General features: G+C 37.7%; 2 protein-coding genes and 1 non-coding gene across 5 annotated transcripts in view; 2 read left to right on the top strand and 1 right to left on the bottom strand.

Annotated features, from left to right (window-relative positions):
* Positions 1-11,016: 11,016 nt before the first annotated feature.
* rrs1 (ribosome biogenesis regulator 1 homolog) lies at positions 11,017-12,382 on the bottom strand. The gene has a single exon (XM_051682430.1). The coding sequence runs from the start codon at positions 12,342-12,344 to the stop codon at positions 11,310-11,312; it is 1,035 nt and encodes a 344-aa protein (XP_051538390.1). The 5' UTR covers positions 12,345-12,382; the 3' UTR covers positions 11,017-11,309.
* A 900-nt stretch (positions 12,383-13,282) lies between these two features.
* Positions 13,283-13,372, top strand: trnar-ucu (transfer RNA arginine (anticodon UCU)). The gene is given in 2 exon segments: positions 13,283-13,319; positions 13,337-13,372. It is a non-coding gene; the product is annotated as a tRNA-Arg (tRNA).
* Positions 13,373-13,907: 535 nt separating this feature from the next.
* The window catches only part of pola1 (polymerase (DNA directed), alpha 1), a 79,043-nt gene continuing 69,344 nt past the window's right edge, over positions 13,908-23,606 (top strand). The window contains exons 1-13 of one of the 3 annotated variants that reach the window (XM_051682743.1): positions 13,908-14,046; positions 14,636-14,760; positions 14,846-14,942; positions 15,072-15,152; positions 15,276-15,391; positions 15,663-15,725; positions 15,847-15,948; positions 16,170-16,317; positions 16,416-16,563; positions 16,712-16,887; positions 23,024-23,136; positions 23,256-23,369; positions 23,469-23,543. In XM_051682743.1, coding sequence (XP_051538703.1) covers positions 13,998-14,046; positions 14,636-14,760; positions 14,846-14,942; positions 15,072-15,152; positions 15,276-15,391; positions 15,663-15,725; positions 15,847-15,948; positions 16,170-16,317; positions 16,416-16,563; positions 16,712-16,887; positions 23,024-23,136; positions 23,256-23,369; positions 23,469-23,543 — 1,407 coding nt within the window. In that variant the 5' untranslated portion in view covers positions 13,908-13,997. Of the gene's footprint in view, positions 14,047-14,635; positions 14,761-14,845; positions 14,943-15,071; positions 15,153-15,275; positions 15,392-15,662; positions 15,726-15,846; positions 15,949-16,166; positions 16,318-16,415; positions 16,564-16,711; positions 16,888-23,023; positions 23,137-23,255; positions 23,370-23,468; positions 23,544-23,606 lie in introns of all 3 variants that reach the window. The other 2 variants (XM_051682742.1, XM_051682741.1) reach the window with 2 other exon arrangements.

Raw genomic sequence — 23,606 nt, 5'->3', positions numbered from 1 at the left:
AGGCCCACTCGCCCATGAAATAATGTCTTTTGGCTTTATTGTTCTGCATGTCTGTTGGTTTTGCAGGCCCATTCACTCAATTTCCCCTGAATAGAGGGGCGCAAGGCCCCACTGACATGCCTTCTGCTGCTGATGGCCATTTCAAGCCATAACACATGTGCTTTTATATGTTTCTTTCAGATTCAAAGAACACTTTGCTACTGTATTTTTCAGATGGTGAATGCAGGCTTGAGAGATGTCAAATGCCCATTGGGGCTAAATTGTTTGGCTGGTTAGGGCTTTTGTACAGTGCACTGTGTTTAATGGCTACTAAAGCCATTTTTGGCTCCACTCAAAACAAACACCTGTCTACTCTGACAGTGACGTGTTAATTTAGAAAGAAGTTTAATCTTTAGGTTGTAAACCCAGCCTTGACCTTAACTGAGTTGATTATTGATCTACAAGCAGCAATTACTCCGTATTCACAAGTTACCTCATAACATTACTTACCACTTAATCCACTACAAATGACTACTTATCTAAAAAATTGTAATCAGATTACACTACTCATTACTTAATGGAAAAAGTAATTACATTACTTTATAGTTATTTTTCAGCTCAATGAATTCAAAGTAATATCTATATTTCCTCCTTGTTCATTGTGGCACTAAAGTAATATTAAGCACCAGACATTTCTACCTTACAATGACACGTTATTGACTCTTCAGCTGTCACAGAAACACAACTAGAAATAGCCTACATATGAACATAATTCACGTTTGAAATATATTCTACATAATTTTATTTTAGAAATGTGTGTAACCAAGTAATGTATTAAAAAGTAATAAACCTTATTGAAAATCAGTAACTGCAATCTGATTACACAAATTTAAAATGTAATGTATTACATTACTTCACTAATAAAGAAATTAGAATACAGTTACCAGATAACACCCAAGATTACACCCAACACTGTTACTTACATAGATTACATATAAGTTATGTGCGTTATTTGTGATGGCTTTATAATTAAAAAAGCTGAAGAAGAGAGCAAAAAAATAGAAGTCTTTCTAGCAAGTCAGTCCACTGGCGGCCATATTTGGAATGTTCCCGGGAAGCTATTTCCAGTCATGATAGTGCAGCTCCTGTCTACTTGAATGGGGAAAGACTAAAATCTCCAAAATGGTTGGTCAAGATTACGATCATAGAAAATATTTCAAATCAGCAGTAAAATCTGACAACAATGGAATCATAAATTGTGCTTCTTTACCACAGATTACGCAAAAAAAAAGCCTTTTCTAGGCTTGTATAGTTAATGCACATGCACATTCTCGAGTTGATTGACAGGCGGTGTCTGTATCTAAAAGGTGATTGGCTCTTTTACCTGTAAGGCGGGACTTCCTTTCTTCATCCGTTGACCGTTGGGCGTTCCAATTTGTCCCATTCATTTTAATAGAAGTTGCCCGTCTCCACTAAATAGTCTTTGTTTTGAGTTTGTAAATTGTGCTACGATAGAGAAAGACAGGGGCATAATGGGAAGAAAAAAAACCATATATAGGCAATTAACAATAAATAGATTACACAATTTTCCACTACATTGTCCACGAATCCACAAATCGCTCGACTGGTGTGCTTAATGAATCAGTCGAAACCAATTGACGAATCAGTCTGAATTGAAAACAGGAGTCATCGATTTGAATCATGAACTGAATCGGTTGGAGATTTCCTTCAGCATGGACTACTCGCTCACTGAACCATGGGTTATGATGATATGACTCTAAATGACATGACTATGTGCAATGATAGATTGGCTAATGTCTACATATAATTTTTTTTTTTGTTTGTTTGTTTAAAATGGTATTTTCATTTGAAAACAACAACAACCACGCTGGTTCAAATGAGGGCATATAATAAATAGTGGTCAATCATAACATTACAATGTTTATGTTTATACACCATGTAATAACATAGATAAATAGCCTACTAAATCTAGCTTCAAATATCTTTTTGTGCTTGAATGTTAAAATATGTAACCTCTGTCTGTGAATGTGCCTTTATTTGACTGTGAGAATGAGATTATACTTTTTTAATTTGTGAGTGGGAATAATGACACGCATGCAAACCTTGCACGCAAGCGTGTGTGTGTGATTAGATGTGTCCCAATGCATCATCTGGTACAAACTCATCACAGTGAAGACCCTCCCTTGGGTCTATATGCACATTGACTGCCATTGTGTGTAGTAGACAGCAGATGGTAGGCTTTCGCAGCAGTGACAGACCCAGTCATCTGGCAGGCACCCAAAATTCAGGCGGGAAACCCAGGCATGGTGCTCCACTAGGTGCCTATTGATATGGGTCAGTTTTTCCACTGGCTATGACTAGCTGACTACTGAGACTTTGGACATTGCACAAGCCAAGCACATAGCTATACTGTAGTGTTAAACATGAGGGTTTATACTAAAAAATAAACTCAGTTTAGGTGTGTGATATTTGTTGCAATTCATTTATGAGAGCAAAAGGGGTCCTTGCTACTGGACTGGACAGAGGGCTATGTGTCTGGCTTCATATACAGTAAGTATGAATGATACTGCTGTCCATACAGTTTAGAGTTCCTGAATTGTTAATGTAACAGGTTGTGCCCCCATAGCTGGTCTTTTTCTTTTTTGAATCAGCTTTCCTGGTGAATGGGGGAAAGTGGTTGTAGACATTGTATTCAACAGGTGGAGCAGATTTAAGCCTTTCTCTCTTTTTTTTTCTTGTTGTCTCTATGTCTTTTTAGCAGCTGTTCCTCAGGTGAGCTACAAGCAACAGATGTTGCTAGGTGAACGCTAGCTCTGGCAATATTGTTTGAAATCACTGTCACACTTTTGATTTGTGTTTTGTCTTCTTTTTACTCTTTTGCACTTTTTGTAGGCTCTAAAGTGCTTATGAGCATAATAAAAGAATAGCATATCAGTGACATCAAATTCACTGCATCAGTGGATTAGATAAGGGTTAATGAAGAAGATCATCTATAGGAGTCCTGCATAAGAGGCCAAGAGAAAGCCTAAACTGATGTGACCAGTAATCCAAGTTTAGCAGATGGCCAAGGCACCTTATTAACCTAGAACCTGAAGAAAGTCAGTTACTTGGGCTGATTCAAAGGAATCAGTAGCAAAAATATAATCCTTTAATACGTAGTACAGTGGATAAAGAGCACTTAATTTCAGACTGAAGTACAAAGATTGTATTTGGCATCTGTTCTAGAAAAGCCAGACTGGTCTATGCAAAGATAATGATTGTTTATGTGTGTATGGTTGTATATGCATGCCATTCACTGAATTAAAAAACAGATAAGAGTTCTCATAAATTTAGGGAGAACTTTTCAGAAAAAATTTATGATAATTTTAATTACAAAATGCACTTAAATGCTTTAATCACAGTAAGGAATTTAAGCAATATATAAACAGGGTTGGGGAGTAACAGAATACATGTAACAGGATTACGTATTTAAAATACAAAATATAAGTAACTGTATTCCACTACAGTTACAATTTAAATCATTGGTAATTAGAATACAGTTACATTCAAAAAGTATTTTGATTACTGAAGAGATTACTTTGCATTTTATTGTCATTTGTTTCATTTAATATTTAGTCCTTTCAGGTGGAAAACAGTTATACATATAAATGATGCGATCCAAAGTGCATTTGAACAGCGGTGAAACACTTTCTTATAATGTGTTACATTCACACGAGTAGACAGAGAAGTAACTTTGAAGTAAGTTTGGAGCAGAAGAAATGGAAATAAACCTTGTGTAAATTGTCAGCTTTACGCTAAGCTAAAATGTTATTTCTAACAATTTTACATGCACGTTACCAGACACAATCATATTTCTTTATCAAGAAAATTTACGTTGGATCATAATTTCTTTTTTCTATTAAGACCTTTGATATTAGGGCAAAAATCTTATTCTTGATACACATATATATGTGTATATGTGTGTGTGTGTGTCACAGAATGCAGAGAGACAGGACCCAGTCGCAGAGTTCAAAAACAGGGATTTATTAAATACAACAAAAAGGAGCAAAACAAACCAAAACGTCTCGGTTGCGTACGTAACTTCGGTTCCCTGAGACGAAGGGAACAAGACATTGCATTGACTAACGCATATGGGAGTGCCTTCTTACACGACCTAGTTGAAACCTCTCTACAATAATGCCAATATTCTAATATTGGCTATGGTGTTTGAGCCCTGCCTGTTTTGGCACAAAGCTGTCTGCTATAAAAACAGGTGCACAAACACCATTTCCTCAGAATTTCTGACTGAGAACAAGGAGCGCATCGCTCATACCTCAAGAACTCTGAGTCTTGTGGTGCAGCTAGCATTCACAATGTCTCATTCCCTTTGTCTCAGGGAACTGAGGTTACATACGTAACCGAGACGTCCCCTTACAACTCAGTACACTTGACATTGTGTTGATAAACGCATATGGGGAACAGAATCCCATCATGCCACACTACACGACATATCCTCCCAGAAAGGAAACATAACACCACAGTCTCGTGTGCCGCAGTGAGTGACCATCATGTTGGGCCAGGAGGGGAGCACTCAGAATGAGTATATGAACTATAGTCATATAGAGTGAATTACCTCCTTCACGAACCCAGTTGGGAAGGGAGTATATTTAGAATGTAAGTGCTTGTGACTTATGGTAAATTACAATGGCCTGAATGCAGGCGGTTGTGTAAAAAGATGAGGAGCTTGTCCTTAAAGGGGGGAGCATAAGTATATATTTGGCCAATTAAATAGCAGCGCTCTAAACAGAGAGGACTTGTAAAGAGAGAGACGTTACGTCTAGGTTGTAAAACCTTGCTATTTGTTTTGAGAAGACCATCCTGCTTCAAAACATATGTCTTGTATGGACACACCATTCGTCCATGCCCATGAGGAGGCCATGCCTCTAGTTGAGTGTGCTTTAACACCAATTGGGCAAGTCTTACCCTGTGACTCATAAGCCAGTACAATTGCATCGACAATCCAGTGAGAAAGTCATGAAACAAGACATGACCGAAGAGCACACAGCAGGGAATACAACCAAAACCATGCGCTCACACAAAGATGCAAGACAGATATGGGACGATAATGCCACGGTCCTGTCAGACAAAAACCCAGACTGACAGAGTGACAGGACAGTGACATGTATACAGCTCTGGAAAAAAAATTAAGAGCACTGCAAAATTATCACTTTCTCTGGATTTACTATTTGTATGTATGTGAGTAAAATTAATATTTTTTAGTTTCATTCTATAAAGTACTGACAAGGTCAATCAAGGTGTGGATGGAGGACCACCGGATCAAGCCCTGTCATGGCCAGCACTGAACCCCATTGAAAACCTCTGGAATGTGATCAAGAGGAAGATGGATGGCCACAAGCTATCAAACAAATTTGAGCTGCTTGAATTTTTGCGCCAGGAGTGGCATAAAGTCACCCTACAGCAATGTGAAAGACTGGTAGAGAGCATGCCAAGACACATGAAAGCTGTGATTGAAAATCAGGGTTTTTCTACCAAATATTGATTTCTGAACTCTTCCTAAGTTAAAACATTAGTATTTTGTTGTTTAAAAATGAATATGAACTTGTTTTCTTTGCATTATTCGAGGTCTGAAAACACTGCATCTTTTTTGTTATTTTGACCAGTTGTCATTTTCTGCAAATAAATGCTCTAAATGACAATACTGTTATTTGGAATTTGGGAGAAATTCAACAAAAACACAACTGCATATCTAGGGTCTTTAATGACCCTATGCTCTTTTTGGTAATTAAGCAGTTATACAAAAAATTAAATACAAATTATTTTTTTTTACACTATTCAGAAGATAAATGTTGAGCAATACTAAAGAGATACCTCCAAAAAATGGATGAGGTACAGGGGGTGGAATGAGGTCCTGGGTCACTAAAGGTATGCATTAAAGTGTTAATTAACTCTTCAAAACCATGGCATGTTTGTTCGACTGAACTCCTCATTCTTAAACTCTTTTATTCCATATGTCCCATTCATTCCATTCTTTGCTCAAGTGGGTGAAGTGAATTTGGTCTCCTACAGTGCATGTAGTAATCCAGCACAGGAATTCATTATTACTGGGCTGATAAGCAATTAAAAATGATAAGCATTTAAAAATAGCTACAGTACTTCTCTTATGATCTCTCTACAACCCTGGAGGTAAGAGCTATTCAATCAGCCTCAAAGCCCCATTGGTGGGCCCCTGGCACTAGCTTTTACTACATTGCTTGGACAAGATCACTTGGAACAAGTTGGGAGAGCTGTGAGCTGCAGCCAGGGCTTGGGCCTCAACTCTGAGCGCCAGGAAAGCACCCTCCTCCCTACCTTCCCCCCGGGGGACTTGTAGCCTGCCTCTACTGAGGGACACAAAGAGGAAACAACAAACACAAAGGCCCTGTTTATTCCCGCTGACCCTGATTCCGGCGCTTTGACAAGAGGAGACAAACAACAGGCTGTTCAGCATTGGTCCGGGATCTGAGTGGAAGAGACTGTCACTAATCAAAGGACCACAGCTACGTTTAATCCGCCACACCTTGACTGCTCAAAGCAGGGCCTTAACATAACCACAGTAGCCTCACAATCACAGACAGTCACCACTCTGGAATTCACACTGGCATTTAAAAGGTGAAAGTGTGAAATTGTGCTGGCAGTTTTGTTTATTGGTTGAGCAGTGGAAATGCATGCAAAGTCTTTCCACGGCATACTATTGAATTTATTAAGCTCTGTTAAGATTGAACTGAATATGCGGAGAATACAGGTAAAATGGGACACTGTCTGATAATTTGTCATTGGGGTCGTTTTAAAAAAATATATGATCCAAACGGCAACACCAGTGCCATTCCATACTAGTTTAGGAGGAACTTATGCAAATTTTTTTGTAACTGAAGAATATTCACATAAAAAAAAAAAAGGCAAAAAAAAAAACAAACAAACAAACAAAAAAAAACACATAATTAAGCTTAAGTGTCCCACTTTTCCTGTATTCACCCTAAAAAAGTCTTATGCTCATTTTAAAGGAATAAGCGCCATATACATCCACAGGTCCGTGGGGATGGTGCACTGTGCGTGAAGAGCGAGAATTGATCAATGCTGGTGTGCTATCTGTGTGCATTGTGAGCTAATGAGCTATGAGATGAGCCACCTGTTTGGGGAGTGCAATGCTGGGAGGGGTAGCAGCTGCTTGTGTGTGTGTTTATGGGGGTAGGTGGGTGTAAAGATCTGTAATTTACAGACTCATTATGTTTGGTGGCATACTGACCCCATGCCCTCCCCCAGGATCACTAGAGTACCAGTCTGGAATGAACTGCACCATCGTAAGCCATGGCCATTCTTAGGGACCTCATCCCTCTTGAAATATAAACAAAGGCTTTACAATACAGATTAGCTCCATTCTTATACTGTCTTAAAAATGCACCACTTTTCATTTATGTATATACTCGGCTACAGCTGCAGGGGGAATGCAGTGTATGAAATGTTGTAATTACAAAATTATATATATATATTTATATATATATATATATATATATATATATATATATATATATATATATATATATATATATATATAAACAACAACATTCAACTTGTTTATAAGGCTTGTGTGCCACTGTTTGTATTGCTTACATTTACTTGCTAGTCATGACTCAGCTCTAAAACACAGGGGATGGGGAAGTAGCCCTGCTGGTCATCATGCAGGCGCCTTTACCGCCTTGATTCATGCTTTGAGAGAACTTCAATCTCGTCAGTGACCAGTCGTCACCCTTACTGAATTTAAGCCAGCTCATCAGGCAAGAGAGGCATTCAGCTATGTGTTACCACCATCTAGTGGATAGATTGAGAATTGCATAGATGGTAGATTGGCTCAATATACTGTTGATGGAGAAATACATTATATGCGATTAACTCATCACACGTCTATTATGTCTACTATACCGAGTAAAAAAAAAAAAAAAAAGAAGAATTTACAACTTTTCAATCAATTAAATAAATACAATTAAATGATTAATTTTAATTAAATTACATTACAATTAAATAATTATACAATTAAATTATAATAAAAAATGTATTATTATAATTATTATAGTAAAAAACTACAATGAATCAACTATAGAAATGATATATAATACCTTAAATTTTTTTATTATTAAAAAAAGAATACTCTTTAAAATAGAGTAAAAGCCATTTTTTAGGAGAGCTCTAAATCATGCTTTGTTATCTGATCTGTAAATAATTAAATAATTAAAAACATTATTAGTACAACCTCACTTTTTTGGGCCTTCGTATGTTTGCTTGTATTTTGACTTTTTAACTGTAAGAACAAAAACGCACAAAAATTCTTATGGTAACTAATTGCAGGTTTTCTCAAAATTGTTGCATATCCTTAAGGCAAACTTTATAATGCATCTGTAGTGTTTAGTCAATAATTAAATAAATAAGTCACTAGAAATTATTTGATGTTCTAAAAAGTACCATTCCATAATCAAACCTGGAGAGAAAACATTGCATTGTTCTGCATGTAAATGTGCTGTGACGTCTGTTTGAGAAACACACTGACAGTGATCCCTCACTGTCTTTCTCTATCTGCCCTTTATATAAATACTATTTTGTAATCCATGGCTGTTGATATTTAGGGCTGCTTACTTGATGCACTATCCACACAGACTTAAATCTTATTGTTGCACTGGAACATTTTAATTTGGTAGTACTGTGACATGTAAAATGCTAATTATGCATGGAGAATGCTATTCTTGCATGCTTTTTTTCATGTCAATACAAACCCTGCATTCTAAGCTCAGCAGTGCTAATTGATTTTGGCATTAAGTGTGCCCTATATTTCTGTTCATTTGCTTGACTAATGGTGCTTTACAAATCTGACAACAGTCAACAGATGGGTACTTCCCTGCCCAAAGCCCCCCAGCTGATCTAAGCTGGTGTCAGTTGTCAAACATCATCCATCAACTGAGTGAAACCATGTTATTAATTTTTTCAGAAAGTCCCACCAACTTTGCAGACAAATCAATATTTTGACCATATAGGGTCTTGGCTAGTGGGCATTTAAGGCCACTTAATTCTCATGAAATGAGCACACTGATATACTTATGAAAAAATAATTTATTTCCACTTGTGCTAGAAGACATGAATAATTACCATAACCCAAATATGAAGTTTGTTATGGGGGAGATACAGTTTAACATGTTTAATTTTAATTGGGATGCCATGGCAGTATAATTAATGAATAAGAGGTAAGCAAACAACTTCTTATCATCCACAATTATTCAATTAACATAGAACAGTTCATCTTTTAAGTTATTTCATTTTTAGAATATCATAAATATTTAGGTTATAAAGTTGAATGACTTACTTTCAACTCCTGAATTTTAAAATGAAATAATTCTGAGGGACAGACAGGTAATTAAAGTTTTCTTGGATGATAATCCAACATCCATTTGAATGCAATACACCAAATCACCTCCAGGTGGCTGCATTGAGTTAAAATGTTTTATGCACTTTCATCTACATGAATGGTATGAATTAGTTTATTTGATCAGATAACATATGTCAGTTTTTTTTACTTATTTTGTTTATATTACATGGCTGATAGTTTCATTTTGCCTGCCTTGGTAATGACCAGAGAGATTTCAGTATGCTGGTATGCTCTCAGCATAAAACCCTGTATGTAACAGTTCGTAGATCTAAGCAATAATCTAATTAAAGGAATATTCCAGGTTCAATACAAGTTAAGCTCAGTCGACAGCATTTGTGGCATAATGTTGATTACCACAAAAATTAATTTCAACTTGTCCCTCCTTTTCTTTAAAAAAAAGCAAAAATCTGGGTTCCAGTGAGGCATTTACAATGGAAGTGAATGGGGCCAATCTATAAACATTAAAATACTCACTGATTCAAACGACTGTAAAAAATTACAATGTAAACAACTCTACAGCTCAAATGATACATGAATTTTAACAGAAGAATTAATGTGCTTTTATAAAATTGGAGGCTTCACATTTCTGCCTTTAAATCCTCCAAAAATTGGCCCCATTCACTTCCATTGTAAGTGTCTTAATGTAACCTCAATTTATTGCTTTTGCTTTTAAAGAAAAGGAGGAAATGTATTTTGTGTTATTCAACATTATGCCACAAATCCAGTCAACTGAGCATTAAGGTCAAGCTAGTATTGAACCCAGAATATTCCATTAAGTGGGGTAGCCTACACTGCAAACCCTAATATTGTCATTACTGGAAAAATGAAGTTGTCTTATTTAAACATTACTTAATTATATTTAACTATGTTTCCTTGGTCATAATGAACATATAGGGGCATTTAAATAGTTATTAAGAATTCATAGAGGTTTTAGCTCTATTGTAGTACTATTTATGTTGTTTTATTGCAAATAATTGTTTCGTGTGATGCACCGTTAGGGTGATCTGTGTCTCCTTTCGTCAAGATGGACCCTGTTAACACAAGTTCAGATCTCCTGTGCATTTGCTACTGAAGTACAGGTGCCCATGCATCTCTGTGGAGAAATAAGATTATTTAGTGATTGACCTAAAAATCAGTTATAATCTTCTATGATCTGTTATTGTATGACCTGAATTTGCATCCAATCAATTACAATTAAGTGGAAACAACATTTAGTTTAGATAGCAAATCTGTGTTAAGTCTACTTGCATCTAGTTACCTTAATTTAAATAGTTAGGTTCATTCTATATGATCACCAAGTTAACTTAATTACACAATTTATGGAGAAACCATTACTTAATTCGATTGAAGGAACAAGTTTACTCAGAGTCAGCTTATAAGGAATTTCAGTGTATTTCAATGTATTTTCAGTCATTTTCTAGAAAACACCAATTGTCTGAAAACACAATGCCCATTTATGTAACATCTGGAATACAGAGAGATGTCAACTCAAAAACACATTGAGTGGCTCAATGTAAGAAATATCAGAATAAAAGCAGCAAACACAATAAATGACGACATAGAAAGAATTCTGATAATATTATGAATTTATTGTGAAATCAAATTCAGTATCCTTCTATGAAGGTGACAAAAAAAGAAAGAAAGAAAGAACAAGTATCTTTTATCCATCTCTGCATGAATTACAGTTGTAAAGTTTGGGAATTCTGAACATCACTTGAAACCACACAACAGTGACAACCAGAATACAAACTGGTTTTAATGTATTATAAACTCCAGAACCATGGTACTGAACATGTTGTCATCATGCATACAATATACATAAGATTTTTAAATGAGTTTCAAGTCCACTGTGATGTAGATTTTAGTGCTTTCCTCGTTTCATCTGAGGTTTCCGTCCTTTGCCTTTGGGACCCTTTCCCTTTCCTCCAGCATTGCCTTTTCCTTTACCAGACATATTTCCTCTCCGTCCCTTCTTTCCAAAGCCATTCTTACTCTTTTTAGCCGATTCCATATCTTCTTCTCTCATTTGCTTATTCGCAGCTTTGGTGATGTCAAGGCGAGGCTTTTTACTGTCCATTAATTTCAGTAAATCCAGTTGTTTTTGCTTCTCACTACCAAAATCACCAATAAGAGGCTGGAATTTTCTCTTTTTGCCAGTGTTTCTTGGTGTTTTCTCCTTGGGCAGATTCTCCTGAAATTTGCCAACAGAGGCAGTGGATCTCTTTGCAACACTGACAGCTTGTGCCAGCTCTGCTTTTGACTGCTGAGGGGTGGGTGCCAGCCCCATGCCTGGGACTTTGATCTTCTGTGATCTAGCAATGTTTTTGAGCCTGTTAAACTCATTCTTTGCCACCCTCTCTTTCTTGGCTTTATTTCTTTTTGCAAACTGGTCTTCATTGGGATCTGCATTCCCTGGGACCTCAATCAACCACTCCTTGGTGTCATCATTGGCACGTTTGTATCCCCATCGTCTCCTCCATTCCTTATGAACTCCATCCCACACCAAGTTGGTCTTCTTTTTCTTCTGAATGCCCTTCAGCTTGGCAAACTGTTCCCATTTTGTGGGAGGCTTTGGTTTAGGCGCAGGCTTTTCTCTGGGCAATAGAGTGGTTGGCTCTGGGAGCTTAGCGACGATTACCTCTTCAACTCTCTCTGTTGGAAGTTTCCATATCTCATTGATGAGAAGTTGTGTATTATCTCTTGCTAGAGAGCGTAGAAAGTCTTCCCGTTTCTTTTCTTTAAAATCCCGAGTATCTATCCGGTTCTTATCAAACGCGAGCATATTACCCGGGTCAAACTCTAGATCTAACTCTTTGTTGACTGTAATACTTTTAATCTTTTCGGCCTCGTCTCTTTCAGCCTTAGCAAGCACATCTTCGATACTGCACGAAGCCATTTTGAGTGTAATGACACACAACGTGGTTTTCTCACATGTGTTGCTCCAAGCCGGAAGTACTTAGTTTCAAAATAAAAGCCCCTAAATCTAATTTATAGCAGAGACCACTGGTATTAAAATGAATGGAAGAAATTTGAACGACCATCGGATGTAGAAAGGAAGTCCCGCCTTACAGATAAAAGAGCCAATTGCCTTTTAGATACAGACACGGTCACAGTATTTTTTAATGTTCATAATGTCTTGTTAAATGTTTATTTTATTTTATTCATTACCTGGCACCTTATTTTAATTCTATTTTATTGTTATTTGTTACTGTTTTATAATTATTATTTGTCTCGTCATTATCTGTTTTGTGTATTAATGCGTTGGCAATATTGAATGTAAACACAATCATGCTAATAAAGTACTTTAAATTGAAATGACAGACATCGCCTGTTAATCAACTCGAGAACGCGCATTAGCTGAACCAGCCTGAAAAATATCGTTTCTTTTGCGTGATCTAAGCTAAAGAATCACGATTTATGATACAATTGATGTCACCAGTCCGCCCCTGGTTGTCAGATTTTACTGCTGATTTTAAATATGTTCTTTGATCGTAATATTTTGGAGAGTTTGGTCTTTCCCTATTCAAGTAGATAGAAGCTGTACTTTATTCCGCTTGTTTACATAGAAAATAGCTGCCCAGCCTGCCCGTGAGTGTTTCAAAGTTGGCCGCCGAGTGGATTGACTTGCCTTGAAAGGATCTTTGCTAGTAGTCGTGTAGCTCGCAACTAAAAAAAAAAAAAAAAAGAAAAAAAAATGTGTTATTGAAAACTATAAAATATTGAATAAAAACTATTGTATGATTTTTACATATCGTCATATGGGGAAATAAAATTAATCTACGTAATCACTTGTAGTAAATATTGTAATCTTAAACTTCAACGTAGGATTTTATCGGCTCTGTGGCGCAATGGATAGCGCATTGGACTTCTAGATTGATGATTGAGGTCATTCAAAGGTTGTGGGTTCGAGTCCCACCAGAGTCGAAGCTTTTAGTTCGGAATCGATTTAATGGTCAAATGCCAAAAGTTACTGGACGTGCCCTTATTCAATAGATAAGACTCGATGAGATACGATTCAAAGATTCGATCTAAAAATATATGAATCTTACAACAGCAACAGGCGGGATTGCACCGAACATCGCAGGCAGGGGGCGTTACATTTACATATCTGTAATCAAATATATGATACCCAGTGAAAATAAGTGTATCGTTTTGATGCCTGAGTTGTTCGGTTGTGTTTGACTACAATTTAAAATCAAATATTTATTATAACAATTCCAGCCAAACAACCGCATTTGAATTTTATTTGTGAATATTCATTTTAAGACCCTCTTGATATGCAGATGTTGCGCCATTTCTTTCTTGAAGCGGCAATACAACAGGATCGTGTTGTGTAAAAATTATTTCACCATTTATCGGTATCGACATTTAACAGTTCTATGTGAACACGTTCGGATCACTGAGCTGTGTCAGATTAGACGGTTGCTGAGTACGTCACTTCCGCTGCATGAGTTTTCCCCGGGAAGGCACTTTGGCGCGGAATCTGTTGTTGCTCCGCGCTTCTGAGAAGAATACAATATCACCTCACACTAAGTCCTAGTTAAACTTAATGGCTCCCGTCTCAAATCCCGATAAAGATATGGACGGCGGAGATTTTGGTGAGCATCTTTATAATGCTAAATGTTATGAGCTGGCGGAATCTTAATGCAGTTTAGACAGCCTATTTTTTTGTATGGCTGGACTAACATTGACAATGTCGTTTTTACTGTCACAAAAAGATTTCTCTGGGCCAGAAACTACAAATAGGCGGTTAATTAGATGTTTATGCAAATATATTAAAGTGCTTTTGTCGATTACGTTTACCGCTTCCATCTCTGACTAGGTGTAACTTCAACTTGTCAATCATGACATTAACAGAAATGTGTGTCCACCTCACTTTCTAAACGTTACTTTTCCCTACACGACACATTGAATCGTTTTTTCAATTTTAAAATAATATATGTAGATGTATTCCTGTGTGGCTATTTTTGACTATTCAGAAGACATACAAATTTCAGTAGCATAAATGTGCTTTGTTATAATTGTTATAATTTTGTCTCACATTTAAAACAAGCATTTATAAGCGTCATTCATGGCCTGTTATTGTAATGGTTGCTAAATGGTTTAGATAGTGTAATTAGGGGTGCCCAGCTACAGTAATCTTGTTTTTTTACTTGGACTGAACCTCATGTCATGTTTGTCCTGTAGATGCATCTGACACATGTGGCATCGCCACCTCACGGTCCAGACGGGAGAAGAAAGAGAAAGTGGGCCGCAAGTCCGCCTTGGAGCAGCTTAAACGAGCCAAGAAGGGAGAGAAGGTTAAATATGAGGTGAGTTGGCATATTCTCTATGCACGCACACACCCACACACGCTGTGCGTCCTGTGCATTTGCTTTGATATATTTTTGTGATCAGGTGGAGGAGTTCACCAGTGTGTATGAGGAGGTGGATGAAGAGCAGTATTCCAAAATAGTGCGGGAGAGACAGGATGATGATTGGATCATTGATGACGGTCAGTTTGCTGAACCACTATTACATACATTTTTCATACCTCTTTATTGATCTTAATACTTAAATGGGCATCAAACCTGCTCCGATGCCAGAAATGTTTCTAGCTGAACGTGTCTGTTATCTTTTTCAGATGGTACGGGCTATGTGGAGGATGGGAGAGAAATCTTTGATGAAGAACTGGATGATGACGCACTGGAGAAAGGCCCTAAAGGTGAGTTTTAGTTTTCATGTTTGGTCAGTTTGCTATGATCTGAGATGTTCTACTCCAGTTAATTTTCCTCTCTCTTTGTTTTTCCCTCTCGCTCTTGTTCTCTTCGTCTCTCTCTGTGAACAGGTAAATCAGGTGGAAAGGGAGGAGACTCAAAGAAGAATGTGAAAAAATTGGCTGTCAGTAAACCCAACAGCATTAAAACCATGTTTATGAACAGTAATGTGAAGAAGCCTGCTGAGGTAAAAAACCAAAAAAAAAAAAAAACAGTTACAGTTACTTCACCTCAGTTATGTATGAAATACTATTTTGTGTGTTCACAATATTGTCAGTTGTACTGCTGCATGTAATCTACCGTAGAACTATTTCAAGTCAAGAGTAAATAAATTAATCTATAATAGTGAAGCTCTTTTCTAGTGATCACTCTGACTGTAGGCACATAGTTCTGGCTTGTGTAGGAATAATTTTGTATCTGGTTTGAGCTGAATGTCTTTGACCATGTCTGCATTGTAGAAAGATGTGGATTTGTCCAAAGATGATCTGCTTGGAGATATTCTACAGGACCTGCACTCTGAGGTGATTGTTTGCCTTTTGTCCTGAGCAACCATAGACAGTGTCAGTCCACAGTGTTTGCCTTTGCAAACTCAAACATCATTGCATGCTTAAGACCTGCTGATCATTTTGTAATGTTCCACAGAAACCAGCTGTGCTCACCCCACCACCAATCATTACTCTGAAGAAGAAGAAAACACTGGGATCACCTATGAATCCATTTTCATTCAAACCACAGTTGCCAAAGGTAGTTCTTTTACTGGTAATAAAAGTAAAGCACTTTGTTTATTATGTAAAGCTGAGTTAAAAGATGTTGAGTTGCAATAAATTCTGTATTAGCCATAATTGTTCACTAAAATCTTTATGTAGATTTACTTTATACAAGAATTTTAATAAGTGACATTTCTCAGATAAAGTTTACACCATGAATCATCAGTATGAAAACCTTTATCATCCATCTGTTAGCAGTCACCTGAAGTCCAGATGTCAAAGCCCAGACCTGTGGTGACACGGGTTCCTCCAGCTGACCCTTCATCCAAGTCTGCTGCTCACATTCCCCTCAGTAAACCAACCACCACACACCATTTAAAGAAACCCAAGACTGAGGAGCCTGAAGGTATACCTAACTGACTTCTTCATTCCTGTAATCTTTTGTTTATAGTCTTTTAGTATAAACATATCCATAAATGTTTATTTTACATTTCTAATTACAAGAAGAGATAGAGTTTGATGAGATGGATTTTGATGAGCCCATGGAGGCAGAGAACCTGGAGGAGGAGCCAGTGAAAGTAAAGGCAGAGCCCGAGACAAAACTCACTCCTAAAGTGGAGCCCAAGACTGATCCCAAGGATGAGATGTTAATGTATGTTTACAACACACAGGCTTTTGAATAAATGTTTGTATTAATGTTCTAAATTTACACTTTAATGGTGTGGCAATTCGATTCCATGGTGGTTTCCGCCTGCAGTGCATTCTCTGCCATAACTGTCGTGTTTGTTTTATCTCCTCAGATCAGAACTGGTTGGTGGCATGGGCTGGGAGAAGATGGAGGAGGGGGAGCCCATTGAGACTCCTGTGGAAGTGCAGGTGGACTCCAGCAAACTCCCGCTGGTGGAGGAACCTGATGGAGAAATGGTTTTCCGCTTCTACTGGCTGGATGCTTTTGAGGACCAATATAGCCAACCTGGTAATAATTTCTTCCACCCAGTTCTTTTTTACATAACACAGGTCGTTTATTCCAGATTAACACTTTTTATTGATTCAGACAAATGAAACCGAAAAGCAAAATATATATACACCGAATCAAATTTTAACCCCCATTATTACCTTTCCCCCTCCCAATCCCCAACCCCACCCTGACCCTCAACAAATATCCCTGTGGTCAAACTTGAGAATACACACACACACACACACACACAAAAAATACAAATACATATATATATATATATATATAATAATAATAATAATAATAATAATAATAATCTCACACATTTAAAACTACACATCTCTCTCCACTGCCCCTTCCCGAGAGCCTTCCAAAAAGGCCAAGGTCATAAAACTGGCTAGAACCCAATTTATGTATTTATCCCCTACATTAATGACTGCCCCATCGCCTAAAATACAGAGTCTGGGGCAAAATAAAATGAGGGTCCAATACGTCACACATAGAACTCTAAACCCTCAACCAAAAATCTTGGATCTTAATATACCACCAAAAAACATGGGTTGTGTCCCCATATTCTGATTGGCTTCGCCAGCAGGTGGGTGTGTCTTTAAGACCAAGCTTATACAATCTAGAGGGGGTCCAATAGAATCGATGGAAAATCTTAAATTGCATAAGGCGCACCCTTGCATCTCTAGATGTTTACTTGACGTTTTTTAGAATCCTAGCCCACACTCCCTCCTCCAATACCAAGTTTAAATCTTTCTCCCATAATCTCTTGAGAGAGGTTGAAGCTCCGTCCCCCAGACTCTGAATTAGCAGGGAGTAATACACTGATGCCTCATGGCCTTTTCCAAATGCAGTATTCACCATTCCTAGAGTATCCGCCACTCTAGGGGGTTGTATGCTACTCCCAAAAATAGTACAGAGCAGGTGGCGCATCTGTAAATACCTAAGAATTGAGACCTGGGATTCCCAAAATGTTGAACCATATTTTCAAAGGATCTCAACACTCCACTCTCAAAAGGTCACAGAGCGTATTAACCTCCCTCACAATCCACTCTGTCCAGCAGAAAGGGGACTTATTAATACATAATTTTGGGTTCAGCCATATGCTCGAAGCAACATTTAAATAAATGTCTGAATTAAACACTGGACACTTATGTCCATTCCGATTGCAAATGCGAGATAATGGGTGTAATTTAACTTCTCCGGTTAGTTTGATAGAAAGGCTTTGCAATGGCGAAATGAGGCAAGAACTTTGTTCAATACAAAACCAGGGAGGGTCTCTCTCAGGTGGAAGCGACCAATGAGCCAAATATCTGAGACTGAATGCGTAATAATAAAACAAAATCTTGGGTAGGCCTAGCCCACCTTTGTCAGTCGGCCTATGAAACTTACTGATGATTACCATTCCACATAAAGGACTTCGCTATGCTATCAAATTGCTTGAAATAAGAGAGGGGGGCATTGTAGCAGGTAGTTGAATTTTGGAATACAATTCATTTTAATAACATTAACCTTCCCAATCATAGATAAATGTAATGAATCCCACCTGCCCACATCGCTCGAAAACCTTTTTATTAAAGGGACAAAATTAACTCTAACTAAATCACACAAATTTGCTGGGAATAAAATACCCAAATATTTAATGCCCTGTTTGGGCCACTGGAAGGCACCCGGCTGAAAAGCCGTTACCGGGCAGTACGCTGTCAGAGCCAAAGCTTCGGATTTAGACCAATTAACTCTGTATCCTGAGAATTTAGAAAAGGAATTAATAATTCTGTGGAGGCAAGGCATAGATCTAGTAGGGTCGGAGACGAATAATAAAATATCATCTGCGTAACGCAAAAGCTTATGCACCACACCTCCCGCCATCACCCCTGGAAAATCATCCTCCTTTCTTATCATGGCTGCTAATGGTTCCAGGGCAAGACAGTGCAATAAAAGGGGGAGAGGGCAACCCTGCCGGGTAAAATATTCTGTTTGTACCACCGCTACCGGGTGTCTATAAAGTAACTTAATCCATCCAATAAAAGTATTCCCGAACCCGTACATTTCCAAAATCTTAAAAAGATAATCCCATTCTACCATATCAAACGCCTTTTCGGCGTCAATTGAGATGGCAGCAACCGGAGTCTGATCATTCGCCACTGACCACATGATATTGATGAAATGCCTGTTATCAGAAGAGCTACAGCGCCAAATAAACTCCACCTGATCTATATGTTTAAGAGATGTCATAACTTAATCGGTTAGCCAAAATTTTTGACAATATTTTAACGTCTAGCTGGATCAGGGAAATTGTACGGTAACTTTTACACTCGCTTGGATCTTTGTCCTTTTTAAGAATCAGACTGATCTGGGCTTGTGTCATGTTTGGCGGAAGCTTTCCATTCTTTAGTGATTCCGTATAAAATTCTAGCAAAAGTGGAGCCAGCGCTGTAGTATAAGATCTAAAAAAAATTCAGCGGCAAAGCCGTCTGGCCCCAGAGCCTTGCTCAGTCGTCAGTTTAGGAAGATCTAATGGTTCCACAAAGTTTCTAATATCCTCATCAGTAGACGAAGATGTGGAACTATAGATATCAAGATAGAATTCTTTAAAAGCATTATTAATATCAATGGCCGAGGTAAATATTTCACCACCCGCAGATTTCACTGAGGGAATGGTAGAAAAAGACTCTCTCTGTTTTATATATCTAGCCAAAGTTTCCCTGCCTTGTCCCCCGACTCAAAGTATGACTGTCTTGCCCTGAATAGCTAAAACTCCACATTCCGCGACAAAATAGTATTATATCTGTATTTCAATCAGGTCAATTCCCTGAGGACATTCGGCGCTTCAGCTCTGCCTCTGCACTTTTAATATTCCCTTCCAACTCCACAAGTTCTCGTGCTTTGGATTTTTTGGTGAATGAGGCATACAGTATGATCCGACCCCTAAGGAACGCCTTAAGTGCCTCCCAAGCCATGCCCACAGAGGATACTGAGGACCAGTTGGTCTCCATATAGACATTGATTTCAGCCTTTAGCATTTGTTGGAATTCAGGATTTTGCAAAAGGGACACATTAAAGCACCAACTATATGATTTCTTTTTCTCCATATATGGCAACACCTCTAAAAACACCAGGGTGTGATCTAAGACTAAAATGTTTCCAATTGAGCAATCAACAACAGATGAAATGAGGGACTTCGATATATATATATAAAAATAAATCTATTCTAGAGTACATTTTATGGACTGATGAAAAAAATGTATAGTCCCTACCAGATGGGTTCAAAAGTCTCAATATCTGTAAGACCAAGATTTTTACACATCCTGTGAAGCGTCAGTGTTGCTCTAGGGGGCTTGCACACTTTTGCTTCACTATAATCAAGGACTGAGTCAATCAAAAAATGAAAGGCTCCTCCCAAAATTATATCATGAGGGGTGCCAGCGGCTTGCAACATCCCTTCAAGATCTATACAAAAGCCCTGATCATCAACGTTAGATGCATACATTTTAGCCAAAATAAGACTGTCCCTGAATATCAGCTAAAACAATAATAACTCTTCCTAATTTATATTTACTCTGTTTGAGACATTTGAATTGAAGATGTTTACTTATCAGTGTAAGGACTCCCCTGGTCTTACTCGAGCCAGCACTATTAAAAATATGTCTACCCCATATCTTTCCAAATTTTTCAGCTTCCTGCAGAGAAAGCTGCTTTTTCTTATTTTTTTATTATCCATTTTTTCCCAATTTGGAATGCCCAATTCCCAATACATAGTAGGTCCTCGTGGTGGCGCGGTTACTCACCTCAATCTGGGTGGCGGAGGACAAGTCTCTGTTGCCTCCGCTTCTGAGACAGTCAATCCGTGCATCTTATCATGTGGCTCATTGTGCATGACACCGCGAAGACTCGCAGCTATCCATGCACAAATTACCACGTGCCCCACTGAGAGCGAGAACCTCTAATCGCGACCACGAGGAGGTTACCTCATGTACGCTACCGGTCAAAAGTTTTGAAACACTCATTCTTTGTTATTTTTTTTCTTCACATTTTAGAATAATAGTGAAGTCATCAAAACTATGGAATAACATAAATGGAACTATGGGAATTATGTTGTGACTAAACAAAATCCAAAATAAATCAAAACTGTGTTATATTTTAGCATCTTCAAAGTAATCACCCTTTGCCTAGAATTTTCAGAAATGTACTCTTGACATTCTCAACCAACTTCTTGAGGTATCACCCTGGGATGCTTTTTAAACAGTATTGAAGGAGTTCCCATCTATGTTGAGCACTTACTGGCTGCTTTTCTTTATTATTTGGTTCAAGTCATCAATTTAAAAAAAAAAATTTTTTAATTAAATTTTAGTTTTGTAATTAAATAAATTAATATATTGGCACAAATATATTTTTGTCTACAAAATAATTTAAATCATTTAAGCATATGCCTTCAGATCAAAAGATTTTTAAGATCATGAGAAACATTTCAGTCAAGTGTTTCAAAACTTTTGACCGGAAGTGTATATACACAAATAAACACAAAGAGCTTTATAGATTCATCCATAAAACTGTCCTGAAGCTGTGTTACCCTACAAAATAAACTCAAGCCGATAGGTGGAACCAGCACAAAAAAGGCATGCAGATTCCTCAAACAGTCAAGAGAATGTTCAGTGAGCTGGTCCGCTCGGCTACAATGCGAGTACAACAAGATGACTTACTCACTCCATTGACATTATGAAGGACATCGCTTACTGTGGGCATTTGAATGTTTTATGGCCATCCTTAGCATCTGTTCTCATTTTGGCCGGGAATATCAGTGCAAAAGCGACCTTCCATTGATGTAAAAGTTTCTTGCATTCCTTGAATCGATCACGTTTCTCTCTTGTCACACAGAGTGTATCGAATCTCACCGGTTTATGTCATAAAAAGTATTAAAACTAGCAAAGTGCGCAGAGCTCGCCATTTACATGTCCGATCCTCGCATGGTGTCACGTGACTCTTCACACAGTGCGTTTATTTAAATTCACACGCTTTCAGACTGAATTTGGAATTTTGTAATGCGTCCTTTGTGTAAACTGCAAATGATTGATGCTTATCTAAAAAATTATTGCAAAAATGCAAGTACCATGAAAGGTGGTGATGACATTTACTTTACAGCCGCCAGTGTCATTAAAGTTAATACGAGAGCTGTTTTTAGGTCTGGGCGATATGACAAAAAAAAAAAATCTCAAACTTCAGGACAATTCACGATTACATTTTTCAACTTTTAAATGTACTCAACTAAAAAGTAACTCCAACATGATGCAAATATAATTTTCTTTATTAGAATGCAAGGCAACCTGGTGGGAGAAATCAAAGTTCTTTTTATTATAGGAAACATAGGTGTGCAAGAAAAATGCACAAAAAAACTGCACTACACAGGAAATTGTCAACAGTTTAAATGTTAAAATAAAATCTAATAAACCCAGATGTTGAGAAATAATAGTATAAAATAAGAAAACTGCAAAATACTTCTTAGCCAATATAGGTATTAATTTTTATCTGAACCAAGTATATATAGAAAGTTATCTAGAAATAATCAAGTTTATCGAAAAGAGTAGGGGTGTAACCCTGTTGTCCTGGCCAAATTCCCCCCATTGGCCCTTATCAATCATGGCTTTCTAATAATCCCCAACCATTAATTAGCTCGATCACTCCACTCTCTTCTCTCCACCAATAGCTGGTGTGTGGCGAGCATACTAGTGCACTATGGCTGCCGTCGCATCATCCAGGTGGATGCTGCACACTGGTGGTGGTTGAGGAGAGTCCCCTGTTCACTGTGTAAAGCGCTTTGAGTGTAGTGTCAGAAAAGCGCTATATAAATGTAATGTTCATTCATTCATGATAAAAGAATCTATGGATGTTTGATTCTCCCATCTATAGCCTATCCATATTATTTGATATGAAGCGCTCGTAACTGTTATGTAACTAACCCATTACTATGTGTATTTAAAGTATTGTTGTTCAAGCCAACCATATTTTTTCTCTTCCTTATTCAGCCTTAACTATAGCGTAAAAAAAAAAAAAGGAAAAAAAGTGTTAAAGCGTAAATTCAAATTATTTGGGGGAAAAAAGAAAACAAAACACCCGGCCCTAAGCTGTTGGTGAATTATGTTGTTTCACTGTGCAGGTGTGGTGTACCTGTTTGGAAAGGTCTGGATTGAATCGGCTAAAGCACATGTAAGCTGTTGTGTTGCTGTAAAGAACATCGAGAGGACCATGTATCTCCTGCCCAGAGAACATGTGAGACCAGACTTATTCAGTAGACATGCATATACTCCTGCAACAAAACAACATAAACGTTTTTATTATTTTTTTATCTGATTTGTTTGTTTGATTTATTTTGGGTGGGATACGATTAGAAAGTAAATCTGGCAACTGGTCAGAAGACAGAAAATCCGGTTGGAATGATGGATGTGTACCAGGAGTTCAACGGTCTCTCTGAGAAATTTAAAATCATGAAGTTTAAGTCCAAGGTAATTGCTGCCATCCTTTCTGCTCTACCTTATTGAAATAGCAAGTATGTATCGATTGTATTATCTGCATTTTAATATGTAATCTCCCTGTTCCATCAGCCGGTGACAAAGAACTATGCCTTTGAGATCCCAGACATTCCCTCACAGAGCGAGTACCTTGAAGTCAGATACTCTGTGAGTAGACGTCACTAGTCAGACCTTCTTGGTCAAATGAGTGTATTAAACAGCCATTATTGT

Source organism: Myxocyprinus asiaticus, chromosome 41, assembly GCF_019703515.2.
Source record: "Myxocyprinus asiaticus isolate MX2 ecotype Aquarium Trade chromosome 41, UBuf_Myxa_2, whole genome shotgun sequence".
Lineage (NCBI taxonomy): Eukaryota > Metazoa > Chordata > Actinopteri > Cypriniformes > Catostomidae > Myxocyprinus > Myxocyprinus asiaticus.
Note: the sequence above shows the minus strand (reverse complement) of the source record. Positions and strands in the feature narration are given on the sequence as shown.

Coding starts and splice junctions, on each gene's coding strand:
- rrs1 (XM_051682430.1), bottom strand. CDS start 12,344: ATGGCTTCGTGCAGTATCGAAGATGTGCTTGCTAAGGCTGAAAGAGAC.